At 33.7% G+C, this 20,514-nt stretch overlaps 2 protein-coding genes across 4 annotated transcripts; both read right to left on the bottom strand.

Annotated features, from left to right (window-relative positions):
* Window positions 1-1,441: 1,441 nt before the first annotated feature.
* LOC126667531 (6-phosphofructo-2-kinase/fructose-2,6-bisphosphatase) lies at window positions 1,442-16,021 on the bottom strand. Of its 3 annotated transcripts, none has more exons than XM_050360518.2 (23): window positions 15,650-16,020; window positions 15,504-15,567; window positions 15,112-15,404; window positions 14,005-14,202; window positions 11,625-11,870; window positions 11,445-11,540; window positions 11,240-11,338; window positions 11,118-11,147; window positions 9,592-9,645; window positions 8,936-8,989; window positions 8,756-8,833; window positions 7,840-7,931; window positions 7,707-7,764; window positions 7,542-7,616; window positions 6,807-6,854; window positions 6,107-6,204; window positions 4,492-4,567; window positions 2,341-2,403; window positions 2,165-2,256; window positions 2,001-2,069; window positions 1,857-1,920; window positions 1,711-1,776; window positions 1,442-1,625 (listed from the first exon to the last, which is right to left on the bottom strand). In XM_050360518.2, the coding sequence occupies exons 1-23, from the start codon at window positions 15,824-15,826 to the stop codon at window positions 1,548-1,550; spliced, it is 2,268 nt and encodes a 755-aa protein (XP_050216475.1). In that variant the 5' UTR covers window positions 15,827-16,020; the 3' UTR covers window positions 1,442-1,547. The 3 variants fall into 3 exon arrangements, with proteins under 3 accessions (XP_050216475.1, XP_050216476.1, XP_055960807.1); XM_050360519.2 differs by having other exon boundaries at window positions 11,661-11,870; window positions 15,650-16,019; XM_056104832.1 differs by lacking the exons at window positions 1,442-1,625; window positions 1,711-1,776; window positions 1,857-1,920; ... (1 more) ...; window positions 2,165-2,256; window positions 2,341-2,403 and adding an exon at window positions 2,416-2,529 and having other exon boundaries at window positions 15,650-16,021.
* A 664-nt stretch (window positions 16,022-16,685) lies between these two features.
* On the bottom strand, window positions 16,686-18,545 carry LOC126668540 (uncharacterized). The gene is made up of 5 exons (XM_050361729.1): window positions 18,333-18,545; window positions 17,852-18,109; window positions 17,535-17,624; window positions 16,977-17,385; window positions 16,686-16,861 (listed from the first exon to the last, which is right to left on the bottom strand). The coding sequence occupies exons 1-5, from the start codon at window positions 18,543-18,545 to the stop codon at window positions 16,686-16,688; spliced, it is 1,146 nt and encodes a 381-aa protein (XP_050217686.1).
* Window positions 18,546-20,514: the final 1,969 nt, after the last annotated feature.

Here is a 20,514-nt window from a genome sequence, read left to right as displayed (position 1 = left end):
GATTCTATTGGACTTCAAAATGTAAACTAGGACGTTTAAAAGAGTTAAACGCGAATATCTAGTGTGTCGATGGAGTCTACTCTTTATAGTTAGAGTTCTTATTTGAATTGTGTTTTAACAATTGAATTCTAACTACATCCAACGGGCTAGCGAGCTACCGGATCAAAGGAGTAAAGAGTGTTCGTATTTTGTTTTAAGATATCAGTTCTGTGAGTTTGAATTTTAGTTTTGAATATTGATGCCAAAATGTTTTATAATTCAAAATGTTATTTAAATTGCATTGCATTGAGTCGATTTGAAACCGATACAGATCCATTGAAACATGCTACCTATTGAGCGGCAATAGGGCTGCGTGATCACCAATACTGATAATTTAGATTAAGTTTGTGATATCATAGACATAAGCATGGTTGTGTTAAGTCATATGGAGATGGAATTGTTGACGGCCTAGATTTAAGGGGTAATCCTGAGACGGCAATAACATAGTTTATGGCCCAAATACCCAATACAGAATTAAGACGGCAATGATTCAGTTCATCGTCTAAATTATGTATTAAACTATGGTGTGATGTATTATAGTTCATACTGTAGTTTATCCATTAAGGAATTTGATGTTTAAGGTTTCATCTGGATTAGTTGTCCGGCTGCATTATGTATGTTTTACATGTGATTTATGTTTTCATTAATGTTCCTAAGTAATTATGTGGACTCGCTTAATATTGACCTCGTTGATATTTTCCTTTTACATGTAAATAGAGTTTTGACATGACCAGGCTTTTAGTCCTTTCTTCGAAAATCGTTTTGGTGTAATGTCACTCTAGAACTGCGTAGTAGTTCAGTCTATCTAACAGTAATTCATTTTAAATGGTTTACTCTAGGTGAAACTATAGTTTTTTGTATTTGATTTTGAATGTTGTGTGTACAAGGTGCTTTTGCCAGTTATTTATAAAGTGAAACAGGTTTATGATAAAGCTATATGTTTGTTAACCAATTGTTTCTTATATTTATACATCGTAATAGACACCACTGATACATCATAGATATAGAGAAGAAAATTCATAATAAAATTTTAATAAATAGCAACTTCCAATAATAACATTTTAATTAGCGATAACTTTCAATAATTGCTCCATGACTAAAAAAACAAGTCTTCATAATTCAAAGTATCGTTAAAACCCGCTAATTAACAGTCAAAATTCTTAGCACCAACTAAATCATATCAAACAAATATTTCAAAATTTAAGCTTATAAATGTTTTTCCCAACATTAAATCTCTCTTTGAATCTGTTTTACAAATATGAAAAAAAAAAAATTAATGATACATTTTCGATACTTGGTGTATATTTTTGTAAACTCTTATTATACTAGCAGTATTTTTATGATTTTTCCCAGCCCATAGTTTTACTGTATAGGAAATTTTTGTAAACAATTTTACCATGTATAATATTTTAATAAATAATTTATTAGATGCAGATAGGATTTGATACATCAGTGTTAATGAATAGAAATTACGTGCAAAAACAAATTGGGAGTTGGTAGAAGCGTTTTCAGTCCATGAGTTTGTATCTTTTCTCTTGGACACCTGTAACTCCCATTTGTATCTCTATTATTGTATGAAGTGGCACCTGAAATAACATAACTTTTACATCAGATAACTAAGCAATAAGAATAATTTCAACATATGAAAATTCATAATTAGGCATGAATTACCTCAATATGTGGTATTTCTTTGAGAGGTCTATCAGCAAAGTATGCATATAATGCTCTTAACACAGCCTGCATCAAGAAAATGAAATAGGTAAAAAGGCTGGAAAAGAGTGTATACCAAAATTAAAGATTCGTTGCCTTTGCTAAACCTGATGTGAGATGACTACAACCGGAGCTCGTTGTCTTTCGAGTTCAATAATTACGGGCTCTAGCCTGCATTACAATGTGATCCGATATTCATGACAAGCTGTTAAAACTTTATATTACCTGGAGTATGTTACAAACTTTTATACCTTTGAATGACATCAAGATATGACTCTCCACGTGGATAACGGTACCTCAACTTGTCCTTCTTTCGTGCCCTGCACAACAAAGAAACGAGACAACCAGTATGAAAACGCATGCACACCCCAACCACCACTACCAGAGCCATCCAACAAATAAGAAAAATACATACTCATATTCTTCCGGCATATTCTTCTTTATTTCTTCATATGTCATCCCATCACATACTCCCGCATTTATCTCATCAAGGGCACGCCATTGAATCTATTAAAAATGCCACCAATCGTTAGTTTTCTATATATCAACTTCAACTTACGTCAAGAAATGTACTATGCATTTCACACTAACCTTGGGAAACCCAACAATTGGACTTGCTGAAATAATTGTTCTCTGCAACGTGCTAGTCCAAATCTACATCATATTTGGAATTTCAAAAGAGTAAATGGAGAAAACACTCAGTCTTTACAAGCAATGGCGTGGATGTGAAAAAGCCGAATCATAATAGTGTCATGTGGCAGTTTGACGGATACAATTTCACTAATGCAAGGATCCAACAATTAATTAGAGTATTATAGAATGTAATAAGTAATTAACTAAAGATTATTTTAGAAATTATACAATATATAACTATTCTCCTATGTTGAATTAAAAAAAAGAAAACAGCAATTCTTCTTCAATTTCTACTCACAAGTTGCAATATAGTATCAGACCCTAATCTGAATATCTAGTCTCTTCTTCCACATTCTGGCTATTCAAATTCCCAAGAGAGCAATCTCCTGTTTTATTTCTGATTCTGTCCCGGCAAGAATTATTATTGGATTATTGAGTCACTATTTTCCAGTGATATTTAGTTCCCACCTCCAGTACAGGGAGGAGCTGAACTTTGAGACCGGCCTGTTCCCGCTTTCCAGCCAACATCTGACCAGCGCGTGAAGCTCGTGTGCTTATCAAAGCTTTTGCAGCCTTCTTCACGCGCGTGTCAACTCCGATTTTATTTTCCAAACTTTGCCTTCATCCGAGGAGTCTCCTATTGGACTATATTGAGTAATACACACCAACTTAAGTTGGTGGTTTTCTCTAGTAAAGGTCTTGGTTTCTATTGTTTTCTTGCAGAATTCTATTGACAACGAGATACTTGGTCTAATTGACCACTATATGTTAAAGAATTAATGAAATATTTGAAATTTTTATTCTCTGGCAAAGAGGATATTTCTCAAATCAATGATGTGTGTCAAAATTTTCACGTGTTGAGCAACATAATCAAACTCTTAAAGGAAATTCTATGAATCTCAAATGTTATGGAGTACTTAATGTCTTGAAGCATTTGCATGCTTAAAGAGCAAAAGAGGCAGAAAGAGCAGATAGCTATATTGAGCTTCTTAGCCAGTCCTCGTCTTAAATTTGAAACACTAGTCTCAGATTCTCTCTAGTACGATAATTGCATCATTGCAAGAATGTTTGATACGCATTCTCCGCACTGACACCAACAAGTCATCTCCCCCGCCTCAACCTAACAGTGCTCTTATAAATCATAGTAGAGAGCCTGGACGTTCTTCCAATATGACACATAATAGAGGAGTGGTTCAAGCAGCAAGGATTTTCAGTCGGGGTGTTCGCTAATATTAAATGAACTTGCAAGAAATTACAGAACATGAATTATAAGCAACATTCAGCTCAAGTCCCTTACACTACTCATGCATCTGAAAAGTCACATATAGCTTCCCTTACTGATATATCTGAAAAGTCTATTTTAACTTATGTAGATGAATTTGCTAAGTTTAACCAGTAGCAAGAACCATAGAAGTCTTATTATCGCCTAGTCAGGTAAATCTAATAAATGTCTTGTCTTTTCATCTTCTAAACGGGTCAATAATTCTGGTGCCATAGATCATATGACAGGTAATTGCAGTTTCACCAGCACTGCAACTATCAGTACCACCACCACTAACACCACAACTATGATACCAACCACCATACCGCTATAGCTAACCATGATTGTCCCTATTAGCTCCCGCCCCCAGAATATCACCATAACCACCATAACTCTCCACTAATACTACTACCAGCTTACTGCCAGCCGCAACATCTGTTGGTTAAATACTATCAAACTTAATTCCTATCCGCAGCTACCAGTGACCTACTATTGTTTCATCACCTTCACTGATATAATCAAAATTTATAACTCAGTATTAGTTATCTATCTCATATTTTCTATATAATCCAGAGCTAAATCTTTCCGTATAAAAGTTGGTCCACTCTTACATTTTCTGAATTGATGTTATTTGACTCATAAGTTTCTCTGCCTTCAAATCTTCTGAACTGATGTAATTTAGTTCATAAGTTTCTCTGCCTAAATTTGCTACTAGTGATAATTCAAAAACAGTAAGCATGGGAGTGCAGGCACATTTATTTAGCAGCAAAAAGCCTTCTAATTTACTTATTTATCTTTCGGGATGCAGAAAATATATACAGGCTTGTCATGCATTTAAAGAAGCTTACAGAAGCAGCCTTCTCAGGTTTCAGTCGTTTTTCAACAAAATTAGCAAGCTTCTTCGCATAGATCTCTCCTTTATCACTGTAGAAATGAATTAACAAAATTTAGTCACAAGTAAGTAATATTAATAAACAAAGAATAGAAAAATCAGAATTCGACAGGCAAATGAAATTTAAGAGAATGTCAAAATATAGAATAGTATGGGCATAAAATTTGCTGGATTTCCAGACTGTATATTCTTTATACATTATAACAGTTAACCTACCAAGATACAGACTATATATTCTTTATAAATTATACTCCCTCCGTCCCAACAGAGTTGTCCACTTTGAGAAATTCTTTTGTCCCAAAATCCTTGTCCATTTTCAAAAAGTAACTAACTTTTACACTCGATTTTCTTATATACCCTTATTTAAAATCCACTAATGAGTAAATTGAAAGTAAATTGCAAGTAGATCCTATATTAAATAGGGGTATGACAAGAAAAGTAAAGAAAATTTTACAAAATCCATAAACAATAATTGCTTTTCTTAAACTGTGATAAAGGTAAAGTGGACAACTCTATTGGGACGGAGGGAGTATCAGTTAACCTATCAAGATACAGACTATATATTCCTTATAAATTATAGCAGTTAACCCTATCAAGATACAGACTATATATTCTTTATAAATTATAACAGTTAACCCTATCAAGACATCTTAAGGACTAGTGATGGCTGCCAAGCACAAGGCTCAGTCTTAAGCGGCCTTGCTACACAAGAACTGCGTATGTTTAATTTTTCTGAAAACCATGAATTTTAGAGAACTGGAAGCACCAACTAACCTTTTCAAATGACCAGCTTAGTTGCTATCCATTTTATCCCTAGAACTTATTATGTGTAGCTGTAGCAAATATGAGACTCCAGAAAATGACTGATAATCTCTAAACCATGTAACTTAATTTTAGAAAAGGCTAACAATACAACACCCATAAAGCTTTGTAACATATCTCCCCTCTAACAGTGATAGCTGCAGTTTTTACATTAGTTTTATAAAATCTGGTGCTTTTACTTTTTCCATAAGATTGACTACTGATTTAAGCCCCATACTCGACTGCTTCAAGATAAAAAAAAATCACAGCATGCATAAGTTTGAAACAACTCTATTTCTAATGATAAATCTCAAGACATTCTCGTGTCAGAAAAAAGGTGTTGGTCGTCATACCTACAATAAGTAATGAAGAAACTTGTGCATTATTATCATTAACTTCCGCAAACCAAGTCCGCTGAAGTCAGCATCGCATTTACATGCATGACTTGAGAATGTTTCTCAAGAAGAAGTAATAAATTCTAATGCAAAGAATAAGATGGAAAAGATGGTAGTAGCAAAAATATGGCAAAATCACGCTTCTCAAAACTGGTTTCTGTTATGTAAGGTAAAGATTTTGTCCTCTCATGCTTTTTTTTTTGTATACTGAACAAAATTTTCATTTGAAACTTTTGTAATCAATTTTTAATACATGCTTAAACATTCAACTTAAATAATCAAAATCTACAATATGCTTCGGTTTCATGTTTGATATCTACTGACATCTTTTTTGGTAAAACTTTCATCAGATAATAGATGTTCAAGAACCAGTACCTCAAAACAGTGTCACCTCCAATTCTGCCTCTAACATTATCTCGGCTTTCACCATGCCTAGTAAGTAGGATTGGGCGGGGTGTGAGATGTGTATTAACCTGCAACAGATTTGGTATCAGTTCTTAATCTGCATTAACTTTTCAATAAACAACAACAGCAGAATAGATTAAAATATTATGATAACAGAGGATAGCAATGATTCATAACTATCAGTAATTTTGATATGCTAAAACGAAAATCTCTGATTAAAGAAAAAAAGTATAGACTATAGCTGTCCGATAAAAGATGTGAAGGGAAGATTTAGCATGAAAAGAAAACAAATAAACAATATATACATGGAATGATTTATCATTTTTGTTAACAATATACATAATTTTATTAGGAACTAAGCTTAATTGATTAGCTTGATAATAGGAAATTCTTTTAACTGTATTTTGCTAGTATAGATTCAAATTTTTCCTAGAATAGATTCAATCATGTATATAAATAAGTGAATGATTATTCAATAATACATAAGTATTTCTCCCTTTCTTTTTTTACAATATTCAATAACTTTGAAACACAATACACTTCACAAAATTGATTAATGGAATTTAATAATAATCTCCAAAAAAGTACTGATAGTACTAATAGTTTAGACATGATATCCTTAAATGGGCCAAAGGAGCAGCCGATCTAGATAATTGGCAGGGTTACATACCAAGAAAAAGACAATTCTTCCAGGAAGATATCCACTGATATTGTTTACCTGAATCATAAACAGATCATCTAAATAAGCAAAATATTAAATGTCATGCTACAGAGTATTTGCACAAAGTACATACTAGCAAGTTCATGAAAAAAAATCAAACCACGGCATGGAGCATGGTTTTACATAAAGGCCATTACGTAACGTAAAGGCTGGTTTTTTAAAAGATTTAAACTTGCTGTTACTGTTTTACCATTATCTAAGTTTTATAGGATACTTATAGGAAGAATGTATTTTCTAGGTTCTAATTCTATGATTGACGAATCAACTCATAATTAGCAAGATCTCGAAAAGCTACCACCAATACTTCCATATTACGCTGACACCATGTGATATCCATAAGAAAGTAATTGTCAGATCATAGATGATATTCTACAATCATGTATATGAATGCACACAGCAAAAAGAAGAAAATTGAGTAATAAGATTGGATTAAGATTCAAATAAAGTGCTTGTATTAATATGTGCTATAGGATTGATTTAAACTTATTTAACACCCAGCAACAAGCCAAATATGCACCAATTTTGCTGTGGATTTAAAATAAGTAGTTGCTTTTTCATGATTCTTTTTCCTTCTAGATTTGTGCATTTAAAAACTAATATTTCAAATCCTAAAGTAAATTCTTTTCATCAATAAAAAATCCTAAGAAAACGATTCAAGAAGGGGTGCGAGGGATAAAGACATACTTGTATTTGCCCACCATGTCCACTGACCATGTCAATCATTTTTATATAAGAGCCTTCTTCCACAGGCTCATAAACCTAGTTACAGAAGAAAAATTAAATATTCATTTACAAATTAGAATGGAAAATCAAATTAGTGGTCAACTTTTAAAAGAAGCAAGAGCCTACTTTCTCATAATTGTTTAGTCGATTTTTGAAGTCTTGATATCCAGCTTCAAAATCTGGCCTGCAAAAGTAAATCGAACACTAAATACAGATATATTTAAGATAAGTCGCAAACAGCTTCAAGTAGCAACCATACTCCTCTGCATAGTCAGGGCTTTGTTGAATTTTAAGACGTATATTTCTTTCGATAATGCGTTCATCATTGCATAGTGTTTCCAGAAAGATGATCTGCAGTTAAAATAAAATGCATGTATAAGAAGACTTCAAGATGATTCATTATATCTTATTCTTCCAGGAGCAAAATTGTGTTTCCTACAAAGGAAAGTACTCTCGAGGGGTTTCCCTTGATGTAAATCTCTGGAAAGTCTTTAACAAGGAAAGAGTAATCAGAAAATCCCTAGGGACATGGCAGCTAGATAATTAAAGGTGCACTTTGTTTGCTTGTAAATTATATGTTAATTACTGATAGTAGGAGCCTTTTAATGATGAGATATTAAATGACAAACCTCAGCAAGTAGTCCAGTCGTTAAGTAAGGCAGTTAAATGAAAGAGATTTGAAAGAAACAAAGAAAAAATGCAACAAGTTGCAATTCGGGATTAAAAAGGACAAAACAATCCCCGGAGAAACAAATCCTAGTATTTGATATTTCTTTTGATCATTTTATAAAAAATCTTCATTACCAAGTACCAGGAAATTATGGGTTACTAAATAGTATTAAACGATAAAATTGCTAAACCAATGCTGAATAGAAACAGCAGCAAATAACTGTCAAAACAATCTTAATGCAATACAATTCGTAATAAGTTCTAACTCTAAGCTTCGCAATAATAAGTTTACACCCAACAAACATATGAAATTAGTAATTTAGAAAAAAAATTAAAACAATTCTAAATTTTTATCCTGACTGCATCACTTAACAAAATTGCACAGTACTTCTGGGAGAAGCACAATATTGTAATAAAAATTCCATGAGGATATGCATCAACTAATAATCACAATGATCCTTATACCAGTGAAATTTACAGCTACTACAATATTATAGTCTACGCACCTTGCATTTTCCTTCAGCCATTTTCATAAGCATATTCCTCCTTTTCCTTGTACTGTTCGTGGCGTCAAATATTCCTACCTGGAATGAACGAAAAAGGATAAGAAAAAAACTAGAAGAGTAGGAAGATATCATTGCCACATGCTGCAGAAACATCAAAATGTGAAACATGAACTTAAATACCTGGCCAGCTTCTTGCATCCAGGCAATCATATCATCCATTGCCAATGCTGCTACCTAGTAGCATTTGATACATTAAAACTATGTAGAAAGGAGAGGGTTAATATGGTGTTGTCAAATCATCTAAGAAAAAGTAAACTCATCAAAGCAGCAAGTTCACAATAGACAGTCAGTCTTTATGGGATAATATGCTTTAGTACAGGTTTATATCAAGTACAATGTAATCAGCAATCATATCCAGAGATTGCACCTGATTATGTGCCAAAATGCTTAATCACATAAATGTTAGCTCCCCTAGGAAGAAGGTTGTCTCCCTTTCTTTGTATCATTTAAAGAAGATTTATTTTATCATACATGTCCAAAGTTTCACTGAGCTAAAGTCAACCGATATGTATGATTGTGCAGCTCAATTCAAAAGTTCAAGTGACAGCTGAAAGCTATTTATAAGATTTAACCGAATTCATATTGGGAGAGAGAAAATGCCAAAGTCGAAGCTTTAAAATATACTAAGCATAAATTCTGATGTACTATTGAACTTTTTTTTCATATACCCATAGAAAAAACTCATTATCCATGATTGCATTGACTGAAGTAACCTCAGGCTCAGACAAAACTGCACCATATGAATGGACGAAGAAAGATCAGCTAAAGTTATTCACCTCATTACGTGCCTCCATGCCTTCAGGATTGTCATCTCGAAAAAAATCAGCAGACTGCATATATAGGAGTTATCAAGATATTTCTAGGAGTATATGAAAATCAGTACTGCATTCTAATCCCAAGCAACAGCAAAGTAGACATAAAATCAGATAACGCATACATAAAGAAGGTTAGTTTAAAACTCTCATTGTGCTTTCTCCAATCACCTGTTAGTTTTACAGTTCTAGAGAGTAGTATTGATGTGACAAGAGGCGTGTTTTAGTGATTAATGGGTGTTTTTCTCTATTTTATTTTCTTTCTGACTACGACACTTGATGCAGGACAAGTTTATAAAATATATGCTAGGTATGTATAAATTGTGTTACAGCTGCAAAAAAATATTAGGAAATAAGCTATTAATTTGATTGTATTTTCTTTCCTACAATAGCTTTCTTTCTTTCCAGGCAGGGTTCAGCCATGGGTATAAATAGGTGTATCACTCTTCAATAATACATATGAAGTATTTTCTTTCTTCCTCTGTTTATATGGTATAGAAATAAAAGGGTTATAAATACCAAAAAAAAAAAATTAAAATAATAAATATAATAATATTAATATGTAAATAGAATTAAGGTTTAATCACCAAAAAAAACCCCGACCTTTTAGCCCCTTTTCACTTGCACCCCGACTTTGCAATTTTGTCTATATCACCCTAATTCGCACCTTTCGTTTCCAATTACACCTTAAAAACTGAATTGACCCTTTTTCACTAGAAAAAAGCCAATTTGATCCTTCACTTTTTGTATAAAATGTCAATTTGATCCTTCACTTTTAGTATATTAAATACTTTTCAGAAAATAAATTAAAAATGAAGGATCAAATTGACATTTTTTCTAGCGAGAAAAGGTTAATTTAGTTTTTTAGGGTGTAATTGGAAACGAAAGGTGCGAATTAGGGTGATATAGACAAAATTGCAACGTCAGGGTGCAAGTGAAAAGGGGTTAAAAGGTCGGGGTTTTTTTGGTGATTAAGCCTAGAATTAATTATATTACGACTTTATAATTTTAGTATGAATTGATCTAATATCATATTTTATATGTTTTAAATATCTTCACATGTTAAATGGATCGTGTTAGTCATACAGAGTTACCTGTTTAATTTCATGTCGTATTAGGATTGAATATTTTAACACGATTAATTAAAAGGATTGTGTTCATGTTGACTCTAATCATGTCAATAGAGTGGGCCGACACAACACAAACAAAATCCGTCAACCCATTTTGACATTCCTAAATAGTATTTAAATCAGTACATTTGATTAATTAAGGACTAGAATGCAAAACAAGAGCATGCATGGGTTGTACATTTGCTTAATTCTCCAAGGTGGACTCTTTGAACACAAGGCATAGTTTAAAATAAAACAAGAGTCGTGGTTAATGGAAAACAAACTGGTTGAAGCAATCTTTCACCCATCACAAGATAAACACCTAGTCGCTCTTATAGGCAAGACAATGAAACACGTCCCTTGTAGGATTCTTAAGTGTACCTGATTAACTCCATGCTTTAGGCGCCGATACTGCAATAAAATATAGAAACATATTAACTTATTTTTCTATTTTAAGAGAGCTGATTAACACAAAAAGAAGATGTTGTCAGTAATCATCTGACCTTTCCAACATTGAAGTGCTTGGTATCATGACCCAACCAGCGAAGATATCTGGTAAGTTTAACAGCAGTGAAAGTCTTACCTCGAGCAGGTAAACCAACCTAATGCAAAAGCAATTGCAAGCATACTTTTTAAACATGGATAAAGCCAAACTGAAAAGGAATACGATCATCAATATCCAGCTATGTATTTTCACAGGACATTTACCAGAACTATTGCTAAATGCCTATCCTCCTTTGGTCCCAGCATTTGATCAGCTACAGCCGCTGCTGCAACAGCTCCAGCAGCTGCTGGCATAGAATTCTGAAAGTATAAAGAATTTAGAGTAAACATTGCAACATAAGAACACATACATACAAAGCAGAACAAGTAAACCAAAGTTTGTACAGTCTTGACTGTTGTGGGATATTCATTGCTGCAAACCTTGGTTTCTGAGTCAAGTTTGAGATCAAATGAATAAGTGTTTGAACTAGATGATTTCACAAGTCTAGGAGATCCAACCCCCCTATCCACAAAGAGCCCTCGGTGACTATCTTGCTTTTGCAGAGGCGAAAAGGTCCCCACAGACTTTGACTCGACCATTCCAGAACCTGAATAGACCTTGGCTGGATCTGGGATGCTAACCTCCATCTCCTGTTGTCAACATAAAAACATTGTTGAATTAAAAACATAATAATAATAATAATAATAATAATGATGATGATGATGATGATGATGATGATGATGATGATAATAATAATAATAATAATAATAATAATAATAATAATAATAAAGACAGAAAGTACAGAGCATAATATAAAATGTGCAAGTGGGTCGTAGAGCCTAAGTGCAGGGCAAAATCATGACTGTGCGCAAGTAGCAGAGTGCAAAGGAGGTCCTTGTAAATGGGAGAGGGATGAGGGATCAGAGCCATCAATCCAATACTGCTATGGAAAAGCAAAAAATCTAATTTTGTGTCAAGAACTACAGGACAAGGGACACGGATGGAGGGTGGGATGTGGCTGAAATTGAACTATTAGGACAAAATTTTAGAAGTGGAGGGCTAGATATAAATATGGGTGAGTTATTCGGTTGGTTCAAATAAAACTGAAACAAATTCCCTAAAAACGACCAAACCGAAGACTGATGAGATCAAAACCGAAAAAGACCAACATTAAACTTTAACTGAAATCAAACTGGCCGAAAAAAAATAAAAAAAATTCCAAAACTGAACCGAGAACCGGAAAAAATTTGGACTATTGGTTGTTCGGTTAAAACCAAAAAAATTACAAAAAATAATTATAGAAGAGAAATTTTTAAATTTGGTTATTCGGCCGGTTCAGTTAATTTTGGTTTTCCAAAGTTAAAACCGAAACTGAACTGAATAAAAAGAATGAAATTTAACCGACCTAACTTATCACCGAACCGGCCAAAAGTCATCGTTTGAGTTGGTTGAACCGGTCAGTCGGGCATTCTGCCCACCCCTAGATATAAGAGTGTATAAAGACCAAGATTATTTCAGCTTTCATGAACTATCTAAAATTTATAGTTGGTTCATTGATATGCCAACTTTTAGGTGGCAATAACCCCAATAAAAAGGTAGTGTTTGTTGAGTAGTTCCACCACAAGGAATCCTCCTAAGAGACACGAGGGCAATAGGATAAAGAATTAGAATTATAAAAATAAACTTTAATATGATTTGACGTGTATAAGATTTTTATAAAGCATAATTTTTAAAAGGTATAAACTTCACTAACGCACTAAAGGGTCCTAGAGTCCGAAGTACAAGGCACAAGACGAGGCTGACGCCTTGTAAAAGTAAGACTCACCAAAACAAATTCACATAATCATTATATCAATATGTTTCTAAACCTAAAATACAAAAAAAAAAAAAAATGTGCACAAACCATAAACTTAACTAGCATTAATGTTTTCTGAATACACACAAAGAATTGAAAAGTACCATTCATTTAACCTAACAATTAACCAAAATTTATAAATCGTCTCTTTTTAGTCAATTACTCATTATGATCATCTAGGTCAATTTAGCCATCTTCTTTTTCTCTTTCTTTTCTCTATCCTATTTTAAATTTCCAATTTTGTTTGCTTTATTTATTTGTTTTTTGGTTAGGATCAAATGTGGGTATATTAATCTTACAATAGATTGTTGTGATTAACCTATTCGTTTATTTGAAAAACATATAAAATTATTACAAAGTCGCACATGACCTTATGGCTAAGGCGCGCCTGTTTCCCACTTTTTGGTGGGTGAGACGCAAGTCTATGTGCTTTGCGGTGCTCATCTGTGCTTTTCACAGCTATGCTATGAAGTCACTTGTATATTCTTTTAAATCAGAAAACAATTGAAGAAAAGAGAATTTTTAAAAATTGTAATTCAAAATGTAACAAGGGCGCTTCTTGAATTGCATAAGGCGTCTGTCATGATAGTAAAGGCAAAAACCTCATTAACATCGCTCTCCTTTAAGTGTTCTAGACATTGAGGCTTCCGCCTAGTGTGCTTGAAATATATACGATACAGCATCCACCAACAGTCACACTACTACTTTTGACTGTAGTTGGCTCCAGTTAAACATGGTAGAAACAAACACTAAGGCCCAACATGGCAACATCGAAAAGTTTATTAATAGTTTAATACCAACAAAGTGAAAATGTGCATTATGAACAAGTGAATGTCGGGATAATAAATAGGTTATTCATCACATGTAAGAGGTTAAATTTTTCTACACCCACAATAAAATTTACGCAGTACTAAGAGATCCAGACAAACCTTAATAAGTGTAGGTTGATCAACTGAAAAAGTACCATCCTTGTAGAAATATGAACTATTCCCTGATCCATCAGCATTATGAAACCTTGGATTCTCAGCATTATTCGCTGGATATACAAGGCCTGAGTTCGCAGAAGTTGCTGGTGGTGGGATGACATAATGCTCAAGATCTAGCTCCAAACTAGCTGAGGAGCCAATCTGTAAGAACAGGAAAAAGAAATCAGTGTGTACTTATCACCAAAAAAATGAACTTAAGACACTAAATCATCAACAGAGTAAACTGATGCAGCCGACAATTTCAGAACATGAAATATAGCATATGCAAATTGTAATGCCCCGGAACTTCATCATCTTGAGAAAATATTCAATCACGACGGTAGTTATCCCACTAAAGCTTACCCTGAAAAATTATTTTAACATGTAACAGCATGACAAAGGGAAAAGTATATATATATATACACGTGTGTGAGAAAGAGAGAGAGACAAGTGACAAACACACATCTAGAAAATTATAGTAACTCATATGTTTGCATGGAGCTTTAATGAAGTCTGGACCAAAAATTTAAAGTAGTCAGTGCAACCAGGCTACTTGCTCAAAAAACTTTACCCAAATAGGTAACTCAAAATTGAGTACATAGAATTAAAATTAACATAACATAGCTGACACAGAACATGGAAAACCTTAAAATTAGTTCTTAGAGGACAGAGTTAAACAATGACTTCATATGAACTCTTTCACAAAAACATGAAGGGAAAATACAGTATGGTCCATTCCAAAATTTGAAGTTGTAGGAAAAGCTATATTCTCAGACAAACATTCTATAATGAACTTGAAGCTCACATCTTCCCATATAAATAGCCAAGAAAGCATCAGAATATAATAGCTCAAATGATGCGGCTTAATGATTATGTTTAGGCCGTAGGAAGACAGAGTGCAGACATGATAGGTACAATACAACAGAAAATTCAATAACTATTACTCATTACTCGACAACAGAGTATCAACAAAGTATTCTCAAAATACACCACCTTAAACTGAAAAACTACATAGAATGTCACATAACACCAATTTAACAAAAAGCGAGACATCAAAATTATTATGGTAACCTCAGCTGCGGCAGTTGGCGAAGAATTGATACTGACATCAGGAATTCCCCGAACAGTCGAAGGCTGAAAATTCTCCTGATAAGCTCTCCAACTAGCTGCAAGATCAAACGGAGAAACTCTATCCGCTTTAATAAACACTCTATATTCAAGAACCTCATCATCAATCCTAAACACAGCCAGTCTAGATTCCCCTTGCAATGTCCCCCCAGTAAGAACCCGGTTCGGACCATCCTCCACAACAAACGGAGAATTGCTGTATTTTGGCTTCAACAGGAACTTAAAATCCAAAGTTTCTACATTCAAAAACAGCCCAAAAGTAAGCAAAGAACACACCTTTTAGCTATTCCAATCAATACCCAACATCACAAAAAGCCTAATAAAACTTATAGTACCATGATTAGGAGGAACAACAAAGCTTAACTCCCACATAGAAGCCGATTCACGTTCCATGGTAAGCTGACAACAAAATCAAATTGGTGAGTCATATAAAAAAACAGCAATAATTAAAGAGAAAAAAGCAAGAATGAGAATAAATTACAGCTTTAGAAGAATCCCAAGAGCCAATGAGAGGAACAGAGCCGTAAACATGAGGAAAAAGGTCTCGTTTTTGCTTGTAATTCTCCATTTTAAGAGAGACGTAAAGCTGACTGCCTCCACCTTCTTCTTGCTCCATACTCTCTTCTCTATCTTCGTTCTTTGAAGAACCTGTGCCCATTCTATTGAATAACTACTGTGTTTGTATTGGGTTCTGGTTATGTTGTGTATCAGTCTATGAGTTGCGATTGTTTGGCCATTTAAATATGGTGGGGATAGAACGCATAATTTAATATTCGATTAAAATTGGATAAGAAATAAAAGATTTGGATAACAAATGGTGCTCAATGAATTCTCTCTTTTTATGGCTGGTGGTTTTGTCGTCGATAGCAACGTCAACATAAAGATGAATAATGCCTTCTCCTTCTTCTTTGGCAAAACTCATCCCGAGACCCTTGTATTTTACCGCTTTTATTTAAGAAGCCTCTGTTTCAAATTTGTTCACCTCTAGGTCCTTCCGCTTACCAATTTTCCGTTTACACACTCTTTTTTCTTTTGAGAATCGTTTACACACTCTTAAATAGACGGAAATTGCCGCGTTTTGTGCAACCGGGGTCAGCGAGAGTGAGATCAAAATTGAACTTTTTGGTCCACGTGTGCTACACATGGTTTACTGTTAAAAGTCACCAACTACTCCCTAGATTTCTCTAGAATTACCTAGTGTCCCTTGCTTTTAATTGAAGAAACGTGTAGAAAATAGGAGAGTGGTGAAATCTAGAAAATTAATCCGCCGTCATGTCAAGTTTGTATATATGTGTGTTGATTACATTATTATGCATACATGAGGCATAAAGTGAGTGGGTGAGCAAGCAGGGGCGGAGCCAGGATTAGAGTTACGGGGGGGCAAATTATAAAAGTAAATATTAATACTCAAATATTTAGATATGACAGCAAAGCTCGGATCAATTAAATTTAGATCGGATAATACATATTTTTTTATAGTTAAGTTTTTCTAAAATAACATTACATTTAAAAAATAACTAAAATTGAGAACGTCCCTCTTGCATGTCACGGAAATCATCTATCAGCAAGTCTGTGTTAAACTTTGCAGCAATCTTCTTTTCAATGTACACTTGTAAACAGTCAGAAAGAAATTCATCTTCCATCTTGTTACGGAATGTTGTCTTAACTATGTTCATAGCTGAAAAAGATCGTTCTGAGGTAGCCGTTGAAATTGGAAGCGTGAGAATAAGTTACTACCTTATACACAAGCGGATCTGGCTTTCTAGTTTTCACCAACCATTGACATAAGTCAGAAATAGTTGTCAAACCTTTAAAATCAGAAAGTTCACGAACATGATCAAAATGCTCAAATTGTGTCCTCAACTGCATCTTAGATTCTGCGAAGTCTCTTGGATAAAAAATTTGCACCAACTTGCAAATGTCTTCAATTCTGAATAATACTTGCATCTCCATCGGATCTAAAGCTGAACTAAGCATAATCAACTCCACTATATTATCAATGAATTTGTTGTTCAATTCTTGCAATTGAGAGTGGATCACGACATAAAAAATATCAGCTCTATAGTGATGCTCTATTGTACTTTGATCATGTTGATGACGAGCCTTTCCTCTCCTTGCTATATATTGAGCATTAAAATCAGGTACAGGTATACCTAATACTTTACAAAAAGATTTCACATTTGCAATTAACTTATCCCACCCGTCATCTCTAAGTTTCTGAATGAGCAATTTAGTAGATAAAACAAGATGCATTGCGTTTTAAATATCTTGAGACTTGAGTTGCAAAGCTTGACAAAGTAAATTAGAGATCTCTAGAAGTTTTCTCATTAGATGCAAAATGAAACAAATTCAAAAGAAGTTAGCACCTCATAAGCTGCACCAGCATCTCCACGTTGAGCAGCCGTAGTTCCATCCTCAATAATATTCAATAAAACTTCACAAGGGGAACTAAACATCTTTATCAAACTTGAAATAGATTTCAAGTGAGAACTCCAACGTGTTACGTGAATCACCCGCCCTTTGTAAAGAACCAATTCGATGAAGTCCTTTTCCGATTTGAAGTTCATTTATCTCGAGTAAATAAGCAATGTTTAAAGCGTGGGCAGTTTTCAATCGATCATTTCACTTATATGAGGCACCAACAATAGATAATAGAATTTAACTTAGTGAAAAAGTGATGAACCTGGATTACTTCCTTAAACGAGGTAACTAATGCCAGCTGCAAACGATGTGCTAAACAATGAACATAATAAGCATACGTACATTCACTTGAAATTAGGGCTTGCAGACCATTCCATTCTTCACGCGTATTGCTTGCACCGTCATAACCTTGTCCCCGAATATTTTGAACATCGAGACTATGATGACCGAGGAGAGAAAAGATACAATTCATCAATGTTGATGCAATAATGTCTTTAACATAAACAAGTCCAAAAACGCTCTTGCACACAACCATCTTTGTCAAAAAATCTCAAGACATCATACATTTTTTCCCTTTTATATTCATCTATTACCTCATCTATAATAGTACAAAATTTTGCATCACCAATTTCCTCTCGGATGTAATTTTTGACTTTAGTTGCCAAAACATGTAAGATTTATTTCTGTGTTGTTGGTGATGTATATGAGGCATTTTATGTATCTTTATTCAAAACTTATGCTACCTTCTCATTATAGGTAACTAATAAAGTCAATAGTTCAAAAAAGTTGCCACGGTTAATTGATGTTTTAGAATCATCATGACTTCTAAAAGAACATCCATGAAATGTAAGCCACCTAGTTCCCTCAATTGAAGCTTTCAAGCGAAGTCGATTATCGATTATTTCTTTAGTTGTGAATTTCTCAAATCTTCTTATAATATGGGATGATTGGTTCATGAGATCAGCACATGCTCTCTCAGCATTTCGATGAGGCGAAGTGAGCTCTTTTCCAATATGAGCCAAATGCACAATTTATTCCATCTTTAACCATCTTCCATGATCAAAATTATGCATTTTTGGCTCATATTGGAGTTGGAGTTGGAGACTATGTAGATGTATTATGCAATCAAATTATCAACATCTACAGATGAATTTGGAGTTGGAGACTCTGTAGATGTCAAGATATCAACACTCTTTCTTTTAAAGAATGCTTCAAGCGTACATGATTTTTTCATCTAAGAATCAAAAAATAGACAGTGATTAGCTAAAATATCGTTGTGTTGTTAGCAATTAGTAAACAAATATATATTAGAATTAGCATTTACAGTGGCAAACACCTATTTATTTTAATTAGAACTTGTATTCATTCTAAAAAAATTGAACTATATACTGATTGAATTCTCCATCCTTCAACAATATGGAAGTCTTTCAATATAACAAATAAATTTAATAGAAAAGGTAGAATAAAAAATAGGGAATGGCTATTTGTAGTGAAAGAAAATCCAAATTAATAAAAGCAGTAGAAGTCAAAAACGGAAGTGGTTCAACCTAATAATATTGGGCTTTCAATTTATTACACTGGACTTACAACTTGGACTTCAAAATTTATAAAATTATTAGGAGGGGCCATTTGTACAAAATCTAAATTTTACAACTAATATTTTTTTTAATGGTTAATTGCATATAAAATTACAACCTTTACACGAAATTGCAAAAATAACACGACTTTTAAAACGTGGCAATTTAGGGCACCACCTTTCATTTCTTTTCAAAAACAACATGGGCACATTTTTAGTGACATTTTTGCTGACTTGGCATGCCACGTGGCACTACATCAGGTGTCCAAGTCAGCAAAATTTTATCTAAAAACGTGTTCGTGTTATTTTTGAAAAGAAATGAAAGGTGATGCCCTGAATTGACACGTTTTAAAGGTCGTGTTATTTTTGAAAATTCGTGTAAAGGTGGTGATTTTATATGTAATTAACTCTCTTTTAAAATAGTTTGAGGGGAACCATTATTGTCTTACATCCGTCCTTGAGCAATAGTGTATGTGCAGCAAGTGAGAGTTAAGAGTTGTACAGATTACACGTTAGTGTAATAAAAATATTTTTCTTTAATTTACGTCCTCCAAATTTTAACAAGTGATATCAGAGCAGGACGATTAGGTGTCCGTTCAAGCAGAGGTCGAGCAAGCGATCCAGGAGGCTAGCATATAGTTAGGGACTGTCGGAGTATTGGTCTGTGACCAAGCGATTTGGTTAATTGGAGAAATAACCAAATAACTGGGGGATATTTCAACTTCAATGAGAATCCTTGAAAATTCATTGCTAGTAATTATAGCATATGGAGTACTCGTATGCAAATTTATTTGCTCGGTCAAGATTTGTGGGAGATCGTTGGAGGGAGCAAAACAACACCTCCGACATGTCAATATGACCTTAAAAAGTGGAAGGTAAGGGCCGGTAAACTCTATATGCTTTATCGATATCAGTGGAGGATGATGTCACGACCTAAATCCATGAGTCACGATTGGCGTTAGGGAACGGAAATGGTTGCTCCGGAACCCGTAGCAAGCCTTTAAAAAAACCCTTTTTCATTAAAAACCTTTTATAAAATTCGTTATAATTTTTTTTCACAATCAAACAAACATCTTATGCACACATCATATACAATTTCCACATCCTATATCATTTTTCATGTGATTATGTTTTACGTTTCCTCATGTCTAAGTCATTGTTACCTTAGCAAAGCATACCAACTTAATTTATCTGTAAACGCATAATAAACATCCAAAATTAATCATATACAGTCGACCCTCTGATAATTAATACACATGGTGGATCAAAAATTTATTAATTATTAGAATTATTAATTTATTGAATTTATATAAAAAAAATTATAAAAGATATTTTAAAGCATCTACATT

The sequence above is a fragment of the Mercurialis annua genome, linkage group LG2, assembly GCF_937616625.2.
Source record: "Mercurialis annua linkage group LG2, ddMerAnnu1.2, whole genome shotgun sequence".
Taxonomy (NCBI): domain Eukaryota; kingdom Viridiplantae; phylum Streptophyta; class Magnoliopsida; order Malpighiales; family Euphorbiaceae; genus Mercurialis; species Mercurialis annua.
Note: the sequence above shows the minus strand (reverse complement) of the source record. Positions and strands in the feature narration are given on the sequence as shown.